Here is a 24990-nt window from a genome sequence, read left to right as displayed (position 1 = left end):
TGTGGTGTCCAGAGAGCACCTTGGCACTGGCAGGGCTGGGTGATGGTGTGAACATCAGGGTGTGTTTGGCAGCAGAGCTCAGGGCAGGGTCAGCTCTGGGCAGGAAGGTCCCTGTCCCTTGTGCTGCTGTAAAAACCTGAGTATATTTTAAATGTAGTTTTTGGCTGTGTTTCTAAGGAAAATCACTGGTTTAAGAAAGGTGTTTCCTGGTAAGCTGAGAGCAGTAGATCACTCATCGGATTCAAAGGAAGAAATCTCATCTGTTACAAATGAGGTGATTTACACTGGCTAATAATAGCTGTGACTGTTCTGTGGGGGTGAGTCCTGAGGATTTGCCATAATGCTTGTTTTCATTGGCACATGAATACCTGGCTGTAAGAGCTGAGACACTCTGTTACAGCCCTTTCCTCTCGGGTAGAATCAGATCATGGATTGCATATATCAGTATAATCAACCCTGCTAAGATGTCAAAACATCAAGTGTCAAGCCTATCATAAAATCTAAACCCATCTTGTTTTCCTTTCCCTTTTTTCCCCCCCTGTGCTCCATCTAAAATAAATAACTGTGAAATAACTGAATGAATATAACCCATTTCCCCAAAGAAAGAAAAATAATTGCCTCCAGACTTCTAACTTACCTGCCAAATTGCATCCTGATGTGAATTGCAATGGACAAATTATAATCTTTTGAGACAAGGGAGGAGATGATGGAGTTTGTGAGTGACCCTTCCCCGGTAGGCACAGTCAAAATGAAGCTAAACTTGGTGAGTGATTTGCACTCACAGCAGGGAAGAGTCGGTGCCCAGGTCATCCTGCAGAGGCTGGAACTGCACAGGGTGAGGAGGAGAGCTCCAGGAACTGCACAGGGTGAGGAGGAGAGCTCCAGGAACTGCCCAGGGTGAGGAGGAGAGCTCCAGGAACTGCACAGGGTGAGGAGGAGAGCTCCAGGAACTGCAGAGGGTGAGGAGGAGAGCTCAAGGAACTGCACAGGGTGAGGAGGAGAGCTCCAGGGAGCTGCAGAGGGTGAGGAGGACAGCTCCAGGGAGCTGCAGAGGGTGAGGAGAACAGCTCCAGAGCTCCAGGAGCTGCAGAGGGTGAGGAGAACAGTTCCAGAGCTACAGGAGCTGCAGAGGGCGAGGAGAACAGTTCCAGAGCTACAGGAGCTGCAGAGGGTGAGGAGAGCTCCAGGAACTAGACAGGGTGAGGAGATGAGCTCCAGGGCTGGGCTGGGGCAGGAGCAGCTCCAGGGCTGTCAGGACCCAACACTCCACCAGCTCTGTGTTCCACCACTGCAGGGAAAAGCCCAAGCCAAGCAGCCAGAGTGAAACAAGGACAGTGAGGAGCACAGGGGAGGAGGAAGGTCCAGCAGGGGGTCTCCTGTCACTGGGATTTGTCTTGCAAAGGCTTTTACAGGCAGTGGAGGGACCGGGACCATCAGAGAGACTGGGGCATCTCTCCTCAAGATGTTTGGTGGAGGGGTTGGAGCTAGATGAAGTTCAGTATGTGGCAGAGGGGTGCAATGAGATGATGTTTAGGGCCCCTCCAGCCCAAACCATTCTAGGATTCCATCATTCTGTGGTTCTGTGCCCCCTGGTTCAGCCCTGCTCAGACACTGGCACTGTTGTGGGCTCCTCATGGCTCTTTGATGCCTTTTGCTGCCCCAGCCAGTCCTGGGCAGTGGCTTGGTTTAAATCCAGCACCATGTAGAGCAATCCAGGACCGGCCTGGTGGCTGCCTGTGATCAGGAATGGCCATGAGAGTGCAGAGGATTCCTGGGCCTTTAAAGATAAAGAGATTTCTGTGATGTGCTCAAGACCTGGCTGCAGGTTTTGTCCCATTTTCAGTGTTGGAGTGGCTTCTGTGAGCCTGAGGGCACAGCTGAGGGTTTAACACAGAGGGGTGAGGACAGTAATGCAGAATGGTGCAGGATGTAAAGGTTTATTTTCAACTCCAGAAAATACCAGTGAAGAAACAAAACTTCATTTTCAGATGGAAGAGTGTTTTGTGAAAAATCTTCCCACACACCCGACTCAAATCCCCACTTTGTCTGCACACAGAGAACCTGAACTTGCCTAAAAAAACCTTTTGTGTAAAATCTAAGAACAGATACAAACTCAGTAAGAAACTGCAGTACACAGTGTAGCATCAAGTGTGTAAAAACCCAACAGCTGAGAAGGATTCTCAGTGAATTCAGCATGAGCACTGGGCACAGGAGCTTCAATGACCTCAATGACTTCAGTGAGTGCAGGAACCTCAGCAGCTGCAGTGCCTGCTCTGGCTGAGTCCTTCAAGACATATAAAAACCAAAATGAAAAATTGTCTTCCTTTATTTGAACCGTCTAGATTGCTACTTCACCTATTTAGATGCATCTGGATATGGTTTTCTGGCCCTTTCAATGCTCTGATTAGCTCTGATTATTATTTTTAGTGACTTCCTAACCTGTTATGGAGAAGTGAAACTATCCCACAGTGTGATGGTGTTCACAGGGGTCTCAGGATGAGGGAAGAGACGAGGATCTGACTCCATGTTTCAGAAGGCTGATTTATTATTTTATGATATATATTATATTAAAACTATACTAAAAGAATAGAAAAAAGGATTTCATCAGAAGACTGGCTAAGAATAGAATAGCAAAGAATGATAACAAAGGTTTGTGGCTCGGGCTCTGTGTCCCAGTCAGCTGGGCTGTGATTGGCCATTAATTCGAAAAAAACCAATATGGGCCAATCCCAGATGCACCTGTTGCATTCCACAGCAGCAGATAATCAATGTTTACATTTTGTTCCTGAGGCCTCCCAGCTTCTCAGGAGGAAAAATCCTAAGGAAAGAATTTTCCATGAAAGATGTCTTGACACTACAGCCTTTGGTGAAACTCAAAAAGCCTCTGGTGTTTTACCACTCACTCAATGCTGTTACTGCTGTGCACATTGGAATCCATTTAGGTGCATCCTCAGAAGGTACAGCCAAAATATTCAAAATATTTGCTGTGCAAAGGCTTTAGCTGGGTTTGGACGGGGTCAGTGGGCTGACAGATCCCCCACTGGCTGAAGCTGGGAGTCAGAAGCCAAGTGGAGAGTTTTGTACCCAGCTCAAGTCACCTAAAAGCTGATCTTGACCTCTGCAATGTCTCTGGCTGTGTGAATGGTGCTGCTGTTGGAGCTGCAAACAGGGATTAAGACTGGAAGAATAAAGGAGGGAGTAAATCCCTGCAGCCTTGGCTGTGGGGAGCAGGAGGCACTACAAAAGGAGGTCATGTCCCCCTGCAGAAAGGCTGGAGGAAAACAGCACCACCCCTGATTGTGGCAGGCTCTGGGACGGTTGTGATTGGCTTTTTTAGCCTCAGGACTGGTAAATGTCATTTGGTAACTTGCTCTGGAAGGTGATAGCAGGACCATAAGCGTTTTCTGAGGGAGGCTGAGCTGTAGAGGTTTATTAATAGGATGTAAAACAATTATTTGTTTGTGTGCTTTCTCCCCTCAGGAATTTTTTCTTTTCTGTTTTCTAAATAACACAAGACATCCTTGGCAGCAGAATCCCCACAGTTGTTAACGTCAGATTGTTATCAGATCTGGCAGTGATTGTTTTCTAATAATAAGTATGTTTTTCCCTTGCTGCCCATGTAAGAGTGACAGTTTTCTGCAACTCAAGGCAAGATGAAAAAGAAATTCAGCATTTGCCACTTACATCCCTGAAAACAAATTATCTACTTAGTGCAGATCCTTTTCTATTATTTATCTGCCTTTTAGTTATCTAAGAAATGGCTTTCCAAGAAGCAGATGAGAGGCAGGGTTGCAATTCCTCTGCTTTTTAGCTCTTGCTTAGGTCCTGTTCATGTTTGGGCTTGACTGATAACTCCATTCCCAAGAGAACAGCTGCTGAAACTCATTTCAGTTCTGGTAACATTGGTGAGGTTTGTTGAGATGTTTTCATTTAATGAGCTTGACAAGAGCCTGGCTCAGTGATCAGATTTCCCATTGGAAATCTCCTGGTGAGCCGGGGTTGCTGTGGTTTTGTCCTGGCTGGGATTCATCCCTGGAGCTGCCCAGCAGACCCAGAGGGGCTAAATCCTCCTCCAGGAGGGCACTGCAGAGGCTCAGAACAGCTCCAGGTTCCTGATCTTTCTCATTTCCCTCTGCTGCTGCACTGGGCTGTGTCCTCTGCTTGGTCACTCAGGCAGAGCTGTCCAAGGAGCTGGAGAAGGGATCTCCTGCAGTCTGCAGAGCTGTGGGATCCCAAAATAGCCCATGGCCCTGTCCCTGCTCCAGCCCCTTCCCCAAGCAGGGCTTTGGGATGGCTCTGCAGTGCCTGTGTCCCCTGGGAGCCCCAGCCCTGGAGTGGGGATGGCAATGGGAATGAGGATGGGGATGGCATGATGGGATGGGATGGGATGGGATGGGATGGGATGGGATGGGGATGGGATGGGATGGGGATGGGATGGGATGGGATGGGATGGGATGGGATGGGATGGGATGGGATGGGATGGGATGGGATGGGATATGATGGGATGGGGATGGGATGGGATGGGATATGATGGGATGGGGATGGGATGGGATGGGATGGGATGGGATGGGATGGGATGGGATGGGATGGGATATGATGGGATGGGGATGGGATGGGATGGGATGGGATGGGATGGGATGGGATGGGATGGGATGGGATGGGATGGGATGGGATGGGATGGGATGGGATGGGATGGGATGGGATGGGATGGAGCCAGCCTAATCCCAGAGCAGCAGTGACAGCCCGGGGTGTCCAGCCAGAGGGGATTGGGCAGCACTCAGAGCTCCACTCCTCTGTTATGGCAATAACACAACAAAGGCAGGGGCTGGTGCCCAGACACGAGGCCACCTCTTTCAGAAAGGGGTTTAGGAGCTGAAAGGACTTTTTAGCCTGACTGTGATACTGTGTTAAATAAAACCCTTCTGGACTGCTCCTTCCTGGGGATGATTTTGGAAAAGTGCTGTGGCCCTGTGTCAGGGAGCACCCCTTGGTGCTGGGGGTGTTAACCACCAACAAGACCATTAATGGAGCACAAGCTGCTCTGAGGGTTTTTGCCTTATCAGTCTTCATTTTAAGATTACTGGCAAGATCCTCTTGTCTTCTTTATGTGATATTCTTAGCTGGAAGATTAACTGATGTTCAGTTTTTAGAATTATTTTAGTCTTATTAGTGAGAACATTTGGTAGTGTGTACTTTGTTTTAATTTAGTTGGCTGTATTGGAATTTAAAGTCTAGAAGACAACGTGTTCTTCTGTTTTTAAAAAAAGTGAAATCCATTTAGTTGGAGTAATTTTATTCTTCTGGTGTGGGACAGGAGTTGTTTAGCAAAGAGGAGGCTGTACATGGTAGCCCAGCCCCAACTCCCAGACTTAATGATGCCTGACTGCAAACTGTGTGAAAAGGCTGGCATCAAGAATCTCTTGAAAATTAAATTTCAAGAAAATTAAATTTCAAGAAAATGATACAAGTGAAGAAAGTATGGTTTTCTTACTCTGTTTTTCTTTGCTGTGTTTCTTGTGTATCATATATTCCAACCAATAATCATTGCACTTATTTGGCTGAAATATTCCTCCCTGAATAACTCTTGCTTCATTGAGCTGCTCTGTTGTCGTTCCTGATATCCAAAATTGGAGTTCTGGAATAGATACCCAGGATTATTTTGGGAATAGGGAGATTAAAAACTTTCTTCACACTTTCCCCCAAGCCCTTTGACTGTGAGAGTGCTGGGATCTCACCCTTGTGTTGCTGCTGCACACAGGGGTGCTTTTCCTTCCAAGTCAGTGTTCAATCCTTTGAAGCTGCACATTGGGTGGGTGCTTGGACATTTGGGATGGTGAAGGGTCAGGATGGGAAGTGGATCCTGTCCTCACACTGTGGTGTGTGAGAGGGGATGTTTTAAAGTCATTTTTAATGGACTCAACGATCTTACAGGTCTTTTCCACCCTTAGTGATTCTGTGATTCAAAGGTGCTGTGCCAGAATTTGATAAACTTAGAGCTGAGCATTTATTATCCTTAAGTATTTCCTGGTATTTTTTCAAGCTGATGTCTCCTAGCTGCAGCAGCTGGGTCAAATCCAGGTGTGGGTATGGTGCCTCTGCAGTTTCAAACAGGTGAATGAGCAAAGCCTGCAGAGATTCAGCCCCTGACACACATTTACACCATCCATTCACCAGGGCACAGCTACTTCATCTCTTCCTTTTGTGAGCTGATGGTTACTTAAGCAGATGAAAGTTCATTCACAATGTTATTGCATATGGTTTGGAAGAGTGATTTTTTTACTGTGAAAAGCTGTAAAATGCAGAGATAATGTTACCTTGCCAAATGTGTGGCCCTGGAATTAGCTGCTGCCTCACGGTTCCATCTCCTGCATCATTAGCAGAGCTCAACAGCAGCTCTTGTCTGCTCTTAGAGAGGCCCTTACCACTACTAAGAGAAGCTGAATTACCATGGAGTGGTAATAAGATGCAGCATTACTGCCTTTCATGATTTTATCTGAAGTCTCATCATCTTTTTTTTTTTTGTTGTTGTTGTTATCTTAGATCCTTAAGTAATACCATTATGTGAAAGGCATTCCCTTTCATGAGGCTAAAAACTGCAATGCAAATAAAGAAAGCCCTGAATATACATCCTCTGGTTTTTGAGGCAGGTTCCTAAGAGGGGGCATTGACTTGTGGTGGGTTTTACACTTGAGACTGAAAACACTACAAAGTTTTATCAAGCTGTAAGAGCAGTGAAGGATCTCCTCATTGTGACCTCCTGATGTCTGAAGGGAGCCAGCAAGAAAAATGGAGAGAGTTTATTTAACAGGAAAAAGGGAAACGGCTTCAAATGGACAGAGAATGGGTTTGGGTTGGATATAGGAATAAATTGTTCCCTGTGAGGGTGGGCAGGCCCTGGCACAGGGTGCCCAGAGCAGCTGTGGCTGCCCCTGGATCCCTGGCAGTGCCCAAGGCCAGGCTGGACAGGGCTGGGAGCAGCCTGGGACCGTGGGAGGTGTCCCTGCCATGGCAGGTTGGGATCAGATGGTCTTTGAGGTCCCTTCCAACCCAAACCATTTCATGATTCCGTGATCTCACCTAGGCAGAGATTTACACCTTGTGCATATTTGCCATTAGTTAAGTGAAGTCCTTGTGTCATCCTCTGTGTCCTGTCCCTGTGTCCCATGTCTGGGCCTGTGCCTGTGTTGCTGCTCTGGCCACAGCTGGTCTGTTCCTTCTCCCAAGGCCTGGTGACTCCTGGGATCCCAGGGGGTGACAGATGCAGACACTCCATGTCTGTGGCATGAAAACATTTCCAGCCCTGTTGGGAATCTCAGGGTGCTGCACGTGCTGTGACAGGCTTTAGAAATGTTTTCCTGGGCTGGGTGGCAGTGCTTGGTCCTGGAGAGGGGGGAGGTGGATCTCCCCTGATCCCAGCAGGGCAGCAGCATTGCAGTGCTCCCTCCCTGCTCCCAGCCTGTGCACAGCCACCCCAAAGTGCAGCCAGGGGCAGGGACTGCTCATCCCTCCTTTGTGCCCCACGGTGAATGGAGGATTATCCATTGCAGCAGCTGCTTGGGGAAGAAAGAATGTTGGGATGAAGTAATCAAATCCTGTCAGGGATTGCACCACCTTGGGAGTAAATTACTGAATAAACATAGGGGGAGATTTTCATAGGGCTGCTGTGCAGAACCCCCTGCACCTTCCCCCTCCACACCCACAGTGATGCTGCCAGGAACAACTGCAGCTGCTCCACTGATGTTCCCTGTGAGCTCTATCTCCTGCTAAATCTGGAGTAACCACACAAATCATTCCCTTGAAGGTTTTGGGTGCTTTGGCAGCTGAGATGGCAGTGTTGAGATAAAAGAGCTGCCTGGAGCACCCTGTATTATCACAGCATCCCTGTGAAATGCTTGCACTTGTTTCAGGGAATCTTAGCAGCTCCTTGCCTTTGAACAAGAGCAATTCTTTTTTTTCTTTGTGGTTTCTTTAGGTAATTTTGGGCTCCGACATAACTGCTCCCATCCAATGTCCTCTGGGCAGAGGTGGTTATAAGATTGTGGAGGAGCACATTGGCTTGTAGCTGTTACAGAGATTTGGCTGTATGGATCTGATCTGGGATGCAGCAAGATCCCAGGGAATGCTGCTGTTCCTCATCAGGAGTCTGTGGGCAGGGAGATGACAAACTCAATTACAAAAGCACAATTATCTGGGTTATTCAGGATGAGAAAAACCAGCCCTGAGCATCAGGTGAGATGTCCAGGCCACTGTGTTAACACCAGGGAGAGTGAACTGTCCATGAACAGCCCCTGCCCTAAATGCACTGGGATGGTTCAGGGCAGTGACCTGTGGACAGCTCTATAGATATTTTAGTTCACTGCACCAAAACTGTGCAAATAGATGTAAATAATTAAAGGCTGAATAAATCTCAGAGCCTGGGATAGAAACTAGAGCTGTTCAGAGCAGCTGCTCAAGCTCTGAGGAGCAGCCTGTGCTCCTTGGGCTCCATCCCCGAAAAGCTGCTGAAATCAGGGTTTGGGGGTGCCCAGGGGATGCTCACACCTGGAAAGGGCACAGTGTGAGAACAGGGCTGGGGTTGCCTTGGAGGAAATGGTGAGGACATCAGAGAGACCAAGATTAATGCCAGAAATACCTGCTGGAGTAATCACAGGGTGCCCAGAGCAGCTGTGGCTGCCCCTGGATCCCTGGCAGTGCCCAAGGCCAGGCTGGACAGGGCTGGGAGCACCTGGGACAGTGGGAGGTGTCCCTGCCATGGCAGGGGTGGCACTGGATGGGCTTTAAGGTCCCTTCCACCCAACCCACTCTGTTATTCTGTGATATTCTCCCCATGCACAGCTCTGTGGCCCAGTCTTGATTTTGCTGTGCTCTGTCTCTGTGGAACACCATAATAACCCTATTTCCAAGCACTTTATTTTTTTTTCCTGAGGTTTTTTTTTTTGTGCATCAAAGATAGGCTTTTGGTCTGTACTTTGCAGAACCATTTAATGTTGTTTGTTTTTAATCTGTTGTGTGATTAAAATAGATTAATGTTGTAGTAACATAAAAACCCTCAGGGGGTTTTGTTCTCTTTGTAAATATTCTCTAGGATCTCTTCTGTCTTCTAAACTGTGTGTAGGGAGAGTGTTTAATGGGACCTGGGGAGAAAAGAGACACATCTTAAACTTAATATAAGAATTTAATTTTTAATAAGTTTCATTTGGGGTTAGAGTATTCATATTGGAGTGGAAATTAAAGTGTCTAAATGCTTTGTGTGTAAGCTGTTGGAAAATCTTTAAAGAGACATTCAGGGGAAAAATCTTCCTTTCCTTTTTTATCTGATCTTAAAAGTACAAAATTAGAGAAGCCAGTGCTTGATGTCATGCACTGATATTTCACCTGGTTTTGCTTTGAGCTGTCTTTGGGTGATACAGAGAGGGTTTGTGTGCAGGGAGTGGCGTGTCCTGTCCTCTGCAGCAGATCCTGCTGCTCCCTGTGACCCAGGGATGGAGCTCTGAGGGCTGTGCTGCCCACAGGGACTGGGACAGGAGTCAGGAGCTTTGCAGTTTGCAGTGTTTGTTCCTGGCAGTGTGGAGCAGAGGAGATGTGAACCAGGCTTGATGTGTTACCAGGGTCCAGCAAAGGGCCTGTGGTCTCTCCAGGCTTGTGGGTGAAAAGAAGATCACTCACTTCATAAATGCGCTCTGGTCTTTGGCTGGGAGCAACACTTTGCTGTTTTATTCAAGCTTAGGGAGGTTTTTACTTTGTGTGTGGTGAGAGCAGCTCTAATCCTGGCAGCCTGGAGAGGAGAGGGAGCTGGGCTGAGGCAGCTGCTGGTGTGCTTTGGGCTCTGCCAGGCCACAGTCACACCTGAGGGGAGCCATCACCTCTCCAGCCAGCACACCTGCACGTTTGGCTGCACTTGCAGAGGCCGTGGTTTGGGGTGAGAGGTGTTCGCTCCATCTCTCCCCTCTGTGGGGCTGTCTCTGGTGGCCTCAGGCTGCTGCAGAGGCCCCAGCACTGTCACTGTGGGTGGATCCATTACCCCGGGCTCCTGTGGCTAAATCACAAGCTGAGCTGATTTCTCTGCAGCTGGTAACTTGCACAAGTGTGTCACAAGTCCTTCTGGAGTAGGGGATGTCACTCAGCAAATCCCAGCTGCAGCCACCAGCCCTGCTGCAGGCACATCCCCAGCTGGGCATTAGTTTAACACCCAGGATTTATCTTGGCATTGTGGGCGCTTTCTGTCTTCATGGGGAGGCATCAGGATGTCCTCAGGCTCTTTGTAGGATTAAGACCTTCCCATGATATCGTGACAAAGAGGAAATTTAAGGAACAAGAATGTTTAACTTAGAGCTAATCTGGTTCTTGTGAAGGAGGGGGATTAGACTGGTAAATTCTCCTGCTGGGCAGGTTTGTGCCATGGTGGCACCCGGGAAAAAACCTCTGTGGAAAAGGAGCTCCAGCCTGATGGTGTGGGGAGCTGGGAGTAGGAAAGAAAGGGATTTTGAGTCCAGGAATGAGATGTGATATGGCCATAGAGATGTTCTGTCCTTAAGGAAGAAGGGAGGGAATGGATGGAGTCCTGTGGGAGAGGAGGGGGCACACACTGAGCTTTGCTGGGATCACTTGTGAGTCCCCAAAGCTAAGCAGTGCCAGCAGAGTCCTTCCTCACAGGGAGCCACAGGAGAGATGGATAGAGACTGGGGACAAGGCATGGAGGGACAGGACACAGGGAATGGCTCCCATTCCCCAGAGGGCAGGGATGGATGGGATATTGGGAATGAGGAATTGTTCCCTGGGAGGGTGGGCAGGCCCTGGCACAGGGTGCCCAGAGCAGCTGTGGCTGCCCCTGGATCCCTGGCAGTGCCCCAGGCCAGGCTGGACAGGGCTGGGAGCAGCCTGGGACAGTGGGAGGTGTCCCTGCCATGGCAGGGGTGGCACTGGATGGGCTTTGAGGTCCCTCCAACCCAAACCATTCCATGATTCTATGATCTCCTCCCATACTTATTTCCTGGGCCACAGAGTTTTGTGTCTCCTAAACCCTTCTGTTTATCTCTAAACTCACTTAGTATCTAGGGTTCATTTTTCAGCCTTGCTTGAAGAGGAGTAACTTGGAGAAAACACTTCATGTGTTCATGGTGGCACCACCTCACCCCTCCTGAGGAAAAGCTGTTAAACATTTTCAGCAGTTTCCAGTAAAACTGGTGGTAGCTGGTAAACGTTAAACAGGAATTTTCTTTCCCCTTGGAGTCAGAACCAAACTTTAGGAAGCTGGAAGTGAGTGCTGGAGAGCTTCCAACACAAATGTCAGGCTTGGCATCTCCTGGGAGCAGGGGTTGGATCCCTCCAGACGTGGAGGGTGAGGAGCAAGTGTGGGTCCTTACCTGCAGCCTGAACCATTTGCTTGTGCTGCCCTCTCTCCTTCCCCCAGAATCAATCTGACAGCCTTGTGTTGATGATAATTAAAATAATCCTCCCCACAGGGTCAGTGGCCATAGTTGTGTATATGTGTACCTGTGCACAAGTGTGCAAGTAAGTGCACACACCTGTGGGATAAATGTGTGTGTCACACTGGGCTGATCTGTTAAATGGAGCCACAATAGTTTCTTATGGGCCCACATGACTTTCTGTGCATTTTCTGTGTATTTATATTGATTTTTTTTATTTGTATTGATTTTCTGTGTATTTATATTGATTTTTGTGTATTTTCATTGATTTTCTGTGTATTCATATTGATTTTCTGTGTATTTGCCTTGTTGCACTGGATATCAGTACAGTTTCAGCCTCCTGCATGTTGTGGAAGGATTATACATGATTTGATGTGTCAGTGGTTGTGAGGGCCCCATGGCAAACCAGGTACATGAGCTCAGGACATGATTATTGAATGCTCATGGCTGTCAGCTTCACAGGAAAGGGAGAAAACCCAGCGAGGAACTTCTCAAACATCTCAAACACAACAGGGAGTACTGCAAAGAAATAAATTATTTTATCTTACATTTACTTACTCAAATGCTTTGAAGCACAGTGAGGAGCTCTGGCATTCTGCCAAGCTTGAATTTGACCTTTTTTTAAAATCCTTATTATTATTTTAATGAAATGAATACAGAAAGGCCTTAAGCAAGAGCTGATTCTTGTTTTACACCAGCCCCTGCCCTGGAAAGCTCATCATCTAAATCCTAGAAAAGGAAACAGGGCCAAGCACTGACCTAACTGCATCTTGAGGGAGTTGGAGCAGAACTTTAATCTTCTAGTCTAGTGCACTGTCCCTGAATCATGGTGATTTTCCATAGTTCACATCATTTTCTCTCTATATTTGAAGATGTTGCAAGATGAGTTTGCCCAACACATCCTCGAGGGTTATTGCTAAAAGCTCCTCGTAGCCTTGCAAGAAGGATGTGCTTGGGCATATCTATTACCTATTAAACCTGGTGAAATAGTGCAGCTTTCCCATGTCATAACAAATCACACCCGTGCCAAAATAGATGCAAACATTCTCTAGGACTTAATGAGCTCCTGCTGCTTCACAGTGGTCCAAACAAGTTGTTATTGTGGCTGTTAGAGAGTGCAGAATTATATTATTGAAGCAGTCTTGTAAAAAGACAGGATGGGTGTCAGGGAAGCCAGTCCCACATGCAGGGAGGTGTGGGGGGCACACAAAGGCACTTTTCCCCCATGGTAATGCAGTTTATAGATGTGTAATCTTCTGTAATTCTGGCCTGATTAAACAGAAAGTGTCTTTCTTCCTGAAGTTCCTTCAAGCTATAAGAGAGGACAAAACAGAGAGAGAGAAATATTTCATATTACCATTATGCTCAAAGCAGCCCTGGATCCCAAAATGAAGCAAAAGAGAGAATTTGGGGAGCTGAAGTCCACTCTGACTTTCAAGAGCTTCTCTCAAAGAAGCTTCCACACACTGTCATAAAAATGTCAGTGTGAAATATCTGAGCAAGAGCAAATTGAACAATCTGGTGATTCTAGTGCCTGGAGTCTCATGCCTGCAAGGGTGTGCAAAAGTCAATAAGTGGAATTGGAGGCTATTGATTATTTCACTGGGCTGCTGTTGAAACATCATATGTGCTTGATTTGGTCTTCAAGCACCCAGTAAACGCTTGGGTTTGGTTTTACCTCCCTTTGTGAAAAGAATTGAAAATACTATAAAACTGAAAGTGTCTGCAGTTTTTTCCCCCCAATTTTGAAGTATTTTTCTTTAACTTAAATAAATGTTATTTGTCAAGGTTCCCCTCACTCCAAGATGGAGATTTCATGCCACAGGTGAGGGTGGGCAGGCCCTGGCACAGGGTGCCCAGAGCAACTGTGGCTGCCCCTGGATCCCTGGCAGTGCCCAAGGCCAGGCTGGACAGGGCTTGGAGCAGCCTGGGACAGTGGAAGGTGTCCCTGCCATGGCAGGGGTGGGATGGAATGGCTTTAATGTCCCTTCCAACCCAACCCATTCCCTGGTTCTGTGACCCAGAGTGCTGTAGCTCTGGGGAAGGAGTCAGTCTGTCCCTGGCAGTGTGTGGGGACAGAAGCAGCTCCCTTAGCTGGGAGGACAGTTTTGGAGGACAGAAGCAGCTCCCTTTGCTCCAGCTCTGCAATCCCCTCCTCTGTGCCCTGCTGGGCCTGGGAGCTCAGCACAAGCTGCAGTGCTCCATGAAGGGATGTGTGGAGGAAAGGTCTTGGAAAAGATCTTGGAAAGGATCAACAGAGAGGGGAAAAATAAAATGAAATGTGAGTTGTTCAGCTGTTGAGGTAAAAATGAAAGTTGAGCAATAAAACCTCCTTTTTTGACAGGTTACCCATGCTGGGTGGGAGAGGTTGGGATATTACATTCCAGGCCAACTCTGCAGAGCATGGATATAGAGGAGGGGCTGTGGAATGACTGGGAGATTTTCTCCTTCCCTCTCCACACCAGACACCCAGACACAGTGGGAATTCCTGGTGGGCAGTTCTGCAGCCTTCAGGCTGCTCCTTCCTTGCTGGAAAGGCTGAGGGAGCCGGGGCTGCTCAGGCTGGAGAGGAGCCCCAGCTGAGAGGGGCCCTCAGGCCTGGCTGTCCCTGTGTGCAGGGAGGGGCAGAGCAGGGCCCAGGCTCTGCTCCAGGCCCAGCAGCGGCACCAGAGCCACGGGCAGGGCCTGAGCCCAGCACTGCCCCTGCCCAGGAGGCACAACTTGTGCCCTGGGCAGTGCCCAGCCCTGAGCAGGCTGCCCAGGGAGGGGCTGGAGTCTCCCTCAGCACTGGGGATCCTGCAGAGCCCTGTGCACACAATGCTGTGCCCTGTGCTCGGGGATGGCCCTGCCTGAGCACGGAGGTGCCACCAGGGACCCTCTGGGCCCCGCACAGCCTGGCCCAGCCTGGGGTTCTGGCACAAGCTGGCATAATGTGCCATCCTGGCCTGGGGAGAGTGTCCACCACCACCCCCAACTGCAGGACATTCAGTGCCCCAGTCTGGCTGCCAGCAGGGAGGTTTGGTGACACCTTTGATGCCCTGACAGGAAGATCCTGAGCAGGTCCATCCCCAAGGCCTGGCAGTGCCACTGCACCAGCTGGTGCCTCTGAGCCCAGGTGTCAGTGTCACATTAATCCCCGGATCAAACAATCAGCTGCTGCCTAATCAGGAGGTGATTCCCTTCACATCCAGTTAAATATGTGCATAACTTCAGGGAGGTCTGACCCTGAGCCGTGGTGGTTTAGGATCTGCAATGAGTGCTGTGTGCAGGGTGAGGGGCAGGAGCAGCTCTCCAGGCATTCCTTCCAGCAGCAGCTCTGTTGGAAGCCAGCTTTGCCAGGTCAGGCAAAAGGTGCTTTTAGAAAAAGGGAAATGAAGAGGGAAGAGGTTACTTGGAATTCCATCTGTTTCCCCAGAATAGCGTATAAAACAGCCCCACATCAGGGCAGAGCCAAGTTGGGGTCTCAAGCACTGGTCCACAGCACCACTGTTCAACAGATTTTTTAAATTTTTCATGTAAAAGAAATTTTATGAAATTAAATTGAAATATTCTGGCAAATTTGTACTGTGGGAATAAGGAGATGGGTTCTCATCTCCCTGCCTTACACATTCCAAGGAAGGTTCACGTTGGATAGTAGGAAAAAATTTCTTCACTGGAAGAGTGGTTAAACACTGGCAGAGGCTGCCCAGGGCAGTGGTGGAGTCCCCATCCCCGGAAGGGTTCAAAAGACAAGAGGATGCAGCACTTTGTGGTGTGCTTTAGTGTGCATGGGGGTGAGAGCTTGGACTTGATGATCTCTGGAGGCCTTTTCCAACTTTAATGGTTCAGTGATTCTATAAAAGGAACAAAAGGAAATTGTAAGTTGAGTTGTAGAGCTCCCTGGTGGAAGGTAATGTTAGGGTAGCTTAGAAGGGTTCAGAGGATTATTAGATGTTTACAGAAATAATAAAAAAGTTATCACAGTTCTGCCAGGTGGGATATCAGTTTGCCAGAGGAAGAAGCCCTGAAGGTTCCTCATGTGAACCAGCCTCGTGGTGGGAGGGCTGGGAGAGGTTTCCTTGTGTGTGGGCTGGGGCTGAGTGAGAGGCTCCCATTGTCCCACTGCATCTGCAGCTGGCAGGAGTGAGGAGCAGATCCCAGATGGAATGGACACTGATGCTCTGCACCACTTGTGAGCTCTGATTCCTGATTTCTGCTGAAGTGTGGTGGGTTTGCTGTACTGACACCCATGGGTGCCTTCTGCAGAGAGAACAGGAAGGTGAAGCACTGCTGGTGAATGGTACAAATTGTTTATAAAGAGCTGCTTTGCTGGGAAGCAGCTGCTGCCAGCGTGGGGCTGGCAGGGGTGACCACCCCAGTTCCTTCCCAGTGCTGAGGGTGCAGTGGGGCCCCGGGGCTGGGCGGGGGTGAGCCACACACCCCAAATGTCCCAGCTGACAGCTGAGCAAACTGCAGAGCTCCCAGCTGGGGGTGGTGATATTGGCCCTGAGGATTAGCACAGCAGGTAGCTGTGCTGGCACAGGGCAGGGTTTGGGCTGAGGGGTAAGTACACATTCTTTTATTATTGCAGCTAATGGGAATCTGCCAGCCTTTGAGGCACAGAAAGGCTCACTGGCCACCTGTGAGCTAATCACAAAGATTTGCCTCATTCTGTATTTCAGCTCACTTGGAGCCTGTAATCTAATTTCCAAACAGAGATGAGAAGAGTGAACAATTCATTTTCTGCTTTACATGGCTGTGCTGGTAAACTTTTAATCCTTTTAGAATTACAGTTCCCTGTCACATGGAGGCAACACCACACAGTCCTGTTCATGAGGCTGGAGGCTTTGGATTCACCATTGCTGGATAATAATTAGCCTCAGCAGCAAGGCACAACATGAATTAAAATTAAAGTGAGGAGCACAGGACATTTTTCAAATGCTATTATGAATCATACACAGGCTAATGAATCCAGTTTGGATAGAAAATCCCCATATTTGGGGCCATCCTCAGTCTCAGATATCACACCCTGATGTCGGTGTCCTCTTGCATGTGGGACACTGCTGTGCCAGTCCTGTGTCCTGCCAGCTCATTAACACATCCCAGGGACAGTGTGGGGCACAGCTGACTTTAATCTTCATTGCCTGCCATTTATTGTGGACATTCAGGCTATGAGTGAGGCTGTGGGCTGAGCTGAGCTGGAGGTGCTGTGGTGGCTGTGAGCCCAGTGCTCATTCCTGCTGCTGTGTTTGGGACGTGCTCAGCCCCCCAGACAGCTCTTCCTTCACAGCAAGACCACCCTGCCCTGCTGCTCTGCTGTGCTCACTATGGACAGGCCAGCTGGTGTGTCCTGAGGGTGGGCACTGCTCGTGGTGATGTGCAGAGGCACTTTGACAGGGTGGTTTTAGTGATCTGTGTGGGCAGGGCACAGAGGATCCACAACTCTGGGGTCGAACACCTCAGCTGGAGCTTCCCTGAAGATGTCTGCCTCAGGAGTGAAGAGTGGCTCACAGGGACCATCACACTGACTTTGTACCTTTGCTTGAATTTTGCTTTCAGACAATTTGCAAAGAGCTGGGTGCTACTGGACACGTATAATTAACACATTTAATGTGACAATTTGTTGACCAGAAACAATAAAATCTCATTTCTGCACTTGTTGGTACAACCCAGACCAGAAGAATCCTTCCTGGGCAGTGGGATCAAAGGGCTGGATGAGCCCTGGCACAGCTGCCCAGGGCAGAGGTGGAGTCACCAGCCCTGGAGGGAGTTAAAAGGTGTCCAGATCTGGCATGTGGGGACATGGGTTAGTGGTGGCCTTGGCAGGGTTGGACTCAGTGATCTTAGAGAGCTTTTCCAACCTTAACAACTCTGTAATTCTCTAACATCAACCCTAATTCTCTAACATCGGTATTTTTCTCTGCAGCATTGGAAACTGAAGGAAAGTCGTGCCAAGCATGAGAACAGTGTAAAGTGACCCTGATGTGGGAGCTGGGATGTGGAAGCTCAGCAAAGTTTCCTTGAGCTGAAATATTTATAATTGAAAATGGGAATTCTCATGGTGCTGAGCTCCATCTTAGTGTTAGCAAGTGGTTTTAATCTCTCTGCTTATATTGGCATCATGCCTTTAAAATCAGAAATTCTTTGGCTGTAAAGATCAAATCCACAGAGGAGCCAGGGCTGTGTGGCTGGTGAGCTGGGGGTGTGACACCTCTCAGGGGGAATAGATGTATTATTTTGCTGGATAAACATATCACACACATCCTTGTGGTCCTTGGTGTATTCAGCTGAGCTGTCAGGTTCCATTTGATCAGTGTTCACAGGGTTATACCTTTCAGGCTGCTTTTGAAAGCTGCTTTTGTTCAAGCTCATTCAGGTAATCCTGTCACACACAAGTGGGATGAGCAGATGTCATGGGCATTTCAGGGAATATTGTGGATCTGTAGCCAAGGCAAATCAATAAGTGGGAGATGCTATTGATAAACTCAAGATATTTTCCTCTCCTTGTCCTCTGATGAGGTTAACCCTGTGCTGAGGTGATGTTCCTGTTGATAATTGGAGAAAATTATCCAGCCTTGCAGTGTTTTCTGGTTTTAATTGATTATTGTCCTGTATTGTCACCTCATTTACTCTGGGCAGGTTTGAAGTGCTCCCACCCTTGTGCTCTGCCCATGAGGGGTCACAGGGTGCTCTTGTGACAGCCAAAAGAGGAGAGAGGGAGGCAGAGAGGGGCTGATGGAGGGACAGGACTCAGGGAGTGGCTTCCCACTGCCAGAGGGCAGGGATGGATGGGATATTGGGGAGAAATTCCACCCTGTGAGGGTGGGCACAGGGTGCCCAGAGCAGCTGGGGCTGCCCCTGGAGCCCTGGCAGTGCCCAAGGCCAGGCTGGACAGTGGGAGGTGTCCCTGCCATGGCAGGGGTGGGATGGGATGGGCTTTGAGGTCCCTCCCATCTCAACCCATTCTGGGATTCTATAACTCTTGAGATTTAGGTGCATTAAAAGCCCCTGGTTTTGCCCCAATCCTGGCAGAAACTCCCAGGTGTTTGGGTCTAAGGCAGCTTTGAGCAGAGATCAGGAGCAGAGCTCATGGTTGGGCAGGTGGGATTTGTGTCCTGGCTCCAAGGTTTGTGCAGCACTTTGGGAAGAGCCTTGTGCTGCTGCTGGAGGGGTGGGAGGCACAGCCTGGCCTCACAGGGGCCTTCTGTGTCTGGGTGTGTTTTAGAAGGATTGCCATGAGAAAACCTGAATGTCTTTGATTAAAATGCAGAATTGAAATAGGAAGGTGAAACTCTTTGATCACAAACCCATTATTGGTAAAGAATATTCCCCAGTGACTGTCAGCATCACTTCCCACCTGGGAAGTTTTCCAGCCCCTTTGGGAGCCCCTTCAGTCATCCCTCAGGACCTGGCTGTGGAATACTTTGGGGCTGTGTAGTTAATGATGTCATTTATTGATTCCCAGCTGGATGGGTTAGGAAGTCAAGAGATTTTATTGGAAATAAACCTTTGGCTGTGTGTGTTGAAGCAGGATTGAGTTCTTGCAGGGTCTGTGAGTGTGTTACACCTGTCTGCAGTTCCTTCTTATTTACTAAAGCGCCGGGATTCCTGACAGACAGGTGTTTGGATATTCCCTTTCCTTCCCTCTAGAAAGCTTTATCCCATTCCTTTGTACTAAATCAAGAGGTGCTTTAAAAAAATGCAATAAGTGCTGTCATATGCTCCCAGTGTACAGCTATAGGAGTTACATTTATGGAGAGTGTTCTCTTTAACAGCTGGATGAAATAAATGGTGTAATGTGCAGCACTGGAGAACTCTGCACTCTCAAATCAAGGCCAGAAGCAGCTCAATGACTGAAGAATTGTCAGCATCTTGTGCAATCCCACTAAGTGCTTCTTTTCATTGATCTGCAACTTCACTGTTGACAATTAAATCCCTTTCAGTGCAGAGGATAAACATTTTTAACAGGAGGTAGCAAAATCTTTTGTCCTGAATGATTTTCTTCTCTGTTTTATAATTAAGTACAAAGTGTGTCACCAGCCTTGCTGTTCACTTGTGCTAAATACCTGCTCACTGTGGAGTAATTGCTATCAGCAGATGACAGAACTGCAAGGAGCTGTGCTTTCCAAGGCATGTTCTTCATTTGCATAATCAAATGCTTTGTTAGTGTCCTTGGAAATTAGGATGAAAGATGACTGTGTGCTAAAAATGATAAATTGTTTTTAGCAAATTATGTGTATCCAGTACAACAGCTGAGCTGCTCTGGGGCCTGTTTGATGTGTGCTGGCTGCTGCAGCCACAGCCTCCTCCCTGTGGCAGGAACAGCTCCTGGCACCTGCCTTCCCCATCAGATACTGCCCTGACCAACGTCTCATCAATATGAAATGGACAATCAGGGCTGCAATCTCATTAATTATTTCAAGCCTTGTAAAGTGCTTGTAAAGAGCTGGTGGGCTGTGGGGTAGATGCATTCCAGGACTCCAGAGATGTCCTGGGGGTTTGTATGGGTTGTGACAGTTTGTACCAGCTCCTCACTTATCCATGGTAAAGCTGGAGAAAATGGGTTTGAAAGATCTGGGTTTTTATCTTGCATTAAGAAGTTTGGAGAAAAATTGAGTTAGGCAGATACAGGGTGTCAAGAGTTCAACTTACCAAAGCAGTGAAAGAAAATTAATACTAATGATGGGATAAAATATTTCTTTGTTAGGCTGAATGCTCAGTCACAAAGATAATGCTGCAGAACACTGAAAACTCCTACAATTTCCCCACTTGTGCAGTAAGGACTTTGAACTTAATCCTAAACTTTCCTCTCAGGAAAGTGAAAAATTTAGTGCTGGTTCTGAGATGAGTTCTGAAGTTGCCTGAGGCTAGGCGTGGAGGCTGAATCTGGATGCAGGCAGGAGGAGGAGTGACACAGGATGAGGTACAGCCTTGTTTCTGGATGGCATCCAGACCTGGCTGGCTCACACCTGGACACAGAAAAGTTGGATGGTTTTGCATTTGGGATAAAAGTTTTGCCACTGTGAGTTTGACATGGTCCTGCAGTGGTGTCCCTGAGGGGATTTCATTTCCTAGGCCCAGGGATGATGCCCAGGACACTTGGGACTGGCCAGGCTGGGGGTGGCCATGGCACTCAAACCCTGTGCTGGCTCTTGGCACCTCCTGTGCTCTTTGGTGCTCTTGGACCCATCTGCAAACACCTTGGCCAGGCACAATGAGGGGGTTCTGCATTGATGATTCTCTGGGAATGTCACATCTGGCAATTCCAACAGGGTCTTTTGTCAGTGGAGAGCAGTTGGGCTGTTCCTGTGGCTGTGATGTTCCCAATGGCCACCCTGGCCAACCTTGGCCTCTTTGGGACCATGGAGATGGGACACAGGAGCCAGAACACAAAGTTTGGGTCAGATTTTAGTGATTTGCACATTAGAAAGAGAGACAGTGATGGAAAGCTGCATATTGCCTGTATTTATTACACAAATCCATGTTTCCAGAGGGAAGTGTTTGCTGAGTCTCTCTGGGTCACCTGGGTTACCTACAGGTATCCCCACGGTGGCCTTGGCTGCTCCCTGGTGTCATGATAGTCACATACACAGCAGGGTCATGTGGAGGGCTCTGGAGTTCTGTGTGTTTGAGTGAAAAACAGAGGAATTTGAGATTTAAGGTACATCAAAGAGCACAGGAATGGAAGATAGTGAAAGCAGCATTTCCTGTCTGGGAAATGCCAATGTTTCTCAGTCCTCAGCATCAAATTCTGGCTTTATTCCTTTTTTAGTGGAAGACTGGCTGTTGGTGGATGCAGTATCAACCCAGTGGAAAAAGGGGAGCCTGTGTCAGCATGGAAGTTACATCACAGTCACTGCCCTTCTGAATCCCAGTGCAGTAATTCCAGTTTATCCAAAGCAGAGTGTGGAGGCAGCCAGCAAGTGGAGTTAGCTTGGTGCTTGCTTAGCTGTTGGGTGGAGATGAATTCCTCTGATGATAAACAGCCTCAGAAAGTTGGGTTGTCAGTGTCATAGTGGCATTAAGGGTTTTTTCCCCCAGAGTAGGAAAAGAGCAATCTTGTCTGTGTGACCTTGAAGTGCTGTTGATGGGGCCTGGAGCCCTCCTCATGGAACCTGTGATTGGTGGTGTTTATCACTGAGGGGGGATTTCAGCTCTCCAAATAAATGCAGTGGGCTGGAGAATTGGTTCTGAATTATCCCTCATGGTTCTCAGCAGGGAGAGGTGGGCTGGGACTCCTGCACAGCTGGGCTGGGGCACAGTGTGGGTGCACTGGTGTCACACAGGAGAGGCAGAACCCACGGGCATGGCAGCTGGGAGAGTGGGAATAACATTTATATTACTGCAGGCAGCATCTCCCCAGGGCAGACTCACAGGATAGCACTCAGGGCTGGGCACTGGGGATGTGAGCAGCAGCAGCAAGGAACACCCAGGGGACCGGGGCATCCCCAGCCCTTTTCTCCTGGGGAGGAGGAGCAGATCCCAGCTCTGAGCTTTGCTGAATAAATGTGACACACGAGAGAGGCTAAAGGAAAGAAAGGATTTAATGAATGCACTGACACCAAGGTGTTCCCTGTAGGTTTGGAAGTATCACCTCTGCAGGATTTCCAGACCACCTGCTAGAGCCATGTTCTGGGGCACTGCTGGTGACAAGCCTGAGTCCTCAAAGCCATTGTGTAAAAACCCCAATGAACCCAAAAACTTGTAACTCCTATACCCATAAGGACTGGGAACAGCCATTGTGTAAAAAAACCCAACAAACCCAAAAACTTGTAACTCCTATAACCATAAGGACTGGGAACATAGATCCACCTATTCCTGAACAAACTGTTGCTCATTTCTCTCCTCCTGGGGGATCTGCCTTGACATATGGGTTGATCACACTCTAACTTGTAATAATGTTTGATCAAAGAGGATTGATCCAAAGAGTTAATGCAAGCAAAGTTTCCTTTACCTAGAACCTGCAGTTTATTGCAGTGACATAGACCTTAGGCATATGGCAGAGTAATTGTTTTTATCCCTCTGGAGTCCCACTCTTGCCCTCATAATCATCCCATCCAAGTTGATGGAGGAGCCTCTCTGCCAGTCACAGGTATTCCAGGAGTGAATAAAGGAGGTCCTCATCAAATAAGCCTGTTTACCTTTTTCCTCTCTTTCTTGCTTCCTTTTCCTCCTCTTTACCTCCCTTCTGCTTCCCTTTGTCTCCTTTTTCCCCACCTCCTGTCTACCAACCTACGAAAATCCTCTGCTTTACCAGGCTTTTCACCCTTGCACTGGGTCTGTAAAACATTTAGTGAGTGAGTCCTGGTGTGGTTTGGTTTTGATATGTTAATGAAATTAAACTCAAATCATGTCATGTTTGTGACACATGGCTGCCAGGCTGCCTCCAGGGATGTGATGGCAGGCAAACATGTGCCCAGGCCATGGGCTGGCAGAGTTCACTCCCCATACTTTGAATTTCATTCCTTTACTTCAGGATTTGCACAAAGGAGCTGTCAACAATTTTCTCTGAATGGATATTCTTTCATTATGCATTTAGTAATTTTTCCCCTTAAAACTGGCAGAAGGAGGAGTAAAGTTGTCTTATCTTAGAGATATCTAGAACACTGGACACTTTTTAAATTCTAAGCTTGTCCCAAGCCCCTCCAAACCTTGCATGTTTCCTTTGGGCCGTGTTTCTGTAGTTGCTAAAGGTGTAAGTCCAGCTGTTCCAAGCTGTCGTGCAGTATCACCCTAAAGAGTTCCTGATCCTCCACCTGCAAGGCTGCACCTTTCCCAGTCTCCTGTCAGCAACATTCCCCTGATTTGTTCCAAGGCGTGCCATGGATCAGATCCACACTGGCAGAAGGTCTGGGGAGCAGTTCCAACAGGAAATTGCTGTGGAGCCCCAGTCAGCAAAATTCCTATGTACAGATGTTAAAATTATATTCATTATTATTAAAGAGTTGGGAAATAGAAGTAAGTCACTCCATGATCAGCCAAACCAAAAAAGCCTGGGCTGCTGCTAGTGTGTGTTCTAAAGTTCAGATCTTGTGTCATGGGGAAGGGCCTGGAGCCCCAGGAGCAGCTGAGGGAGCTGGGCAGGGGCTCAGCCTGGAGCAAAGGAGGCTCAGGGGGCCCTTGTGGCTCTGCACAGCTCCTGCCAGGAGGGCACAGCCGGGGGGTCGGGCTGTGCTCCAGGGAACAGGGACAGGAGCAGAGGGAACGGCCTCAGGCTGGGCCAGGGCAGCTCAGGGGGGACAGCAGCAGGAATTTCCCCATGGAAAGGGGGCTCAGCACTGCCAGGGGCTGCCCAGGGCAGTGGTGCAGTCAACAGCCATGGAAGTGTTCAAAAAACATGGGGATGTGATACTTGAGGACATGATTTAATGGTGAACATGGTGAGGGATTGGACTTGGTGGATCTTTTCCAACGTTAGCCATTCAGTGAGAAGCACGGAGCTCCTGTGGTGGTGGCTCCCTCAGAGGGTCAGTTCCCTCAGCTTGCTCCCTCAGTGAGGGATTATGATGAGTAACAACAATGGGGAACAGCACCCCTAAACAGGGTCTGTCTTCTCTGCCACGTGTTTTATTTTGAGGAGAGTTACTGGGGCAGATGGATTTGATTCAGTTTCACGTTACCTGGATGGTTCTTGATGGAAACTAAATGGGGAGTGTGAGTTGCCCAGCAGTGGCTTTGGGTTGGCCTGTCTGTGTCATGTTTAACCATTTTCTCTCTCTGTTCTTGTTGCAGATAAAGAGGTGGGAGTTGGCGCACTTGCTGACAATGACGACTCTGGTGCTAGGGGCCCAGCTGTCCCCAAAATATCAGGACTAGAAAGGAGCCAAGAGAAAAGCCAGGACAGCAGCAAAGACCCAATACTTGAGCCTGTGGTGCCTAAAGACCCCCGTCCTCAGGTGACACCGCCGCCGCTGGAGCCGCCTGCCGAGGGCCGCTGCCCCAGCCCCGCGCTCGCCTCACGCCCCGAGGCTCCGGCCCCAGCGCCCGCCCCGGCCGTGCCGGTGCCCCCGGCCCCCGAGGAGCCCGGCCGCCCTCCTGCCGGCCAGCACTCCGGCCAGCATTCCGGCCAGCATTCCGGCCCTCCCTGCGGCCAGCACTCCGGCCAGCCCTCTGGCCCGCCCCCGGCCGGCCCGCACCCGCCGCGGCCGCAGTCGCCGCTGCCCCCGGCGCACCCGGCCCTGCCCGCCGTGCAGCCCCATCCCCAGAGCCTCTCGCAGCCGCTCTCTGCCTACAACAGCAGCAGCTTGAGCCTCAACAGCTTAAGGTAGGTGCACAGAGAGGGGTCTGGGGTGCTGGGCTGAGCCTGAGGGGGAATTGGACAAAGAAGGGACAGCACAGCCCATCACATCCCTGGGAAATACAGGGCACTTGGTGCATTTAACCTTGATTCCTCTCCTGAGATAAGCCAGGATCACTCTCTGTGACCCGGTGATCCCATAAACTAGTATTTTAAGTTCATTTGCTTTGGATTTTTTCCCTGCCATACTTGGGTTTTTGGAGGGAATTCTACACAGTTATGTAGATTGGGGAAGCAAAGCCCAGTTCCTGCACTGGGCTGCTCACTGAAGGCTGACAGTTTTGCCCT

General features: G+C 48.9%; 1 protein-coding gene across 1 annotated transcript in view; it reads left to right on the top strand.

Annotated features, from left to right (window-relative positions):
* Positions 1-24990, top strand: part of AUTS2 (activator of transcription and developmental regulator AUTS2) — an 802406-nt gene that overhangs the window by 748456 nt on the left and 28960 nt on the right. The window contains exons 7-8 of the mRNA XM_059486924.1: positions 24138-24400; positions 24476-24669. Coding sequence (XP_059342907.1) covers positions 24138-24400; positions 24476-24669 — 457 coding nt within the window. The remainder of the gene's footprint in view (positions 1-24137; positions 24401-24475; positions 24670-24990) is intronic.

Source organism: Ammospiza nelsoni, chromosome 21, assembly GCF_027579445.1.
Source record: "Ammospiza nelsoni isolate bAmmNel1 chromosome 21, bAmmNel1.pri, whole genome shotgun sequence".
NCBI lineage: Eukaryota > Metazoa > Chordata > Aves > Passeriformes > Passerellidae > Ammospiza > Ammospiza nelsoni.
Note: the sequence above shows the minus strand (reverse complement) of the source record. Positions and strands in the feature narration are given on the sequence as shown.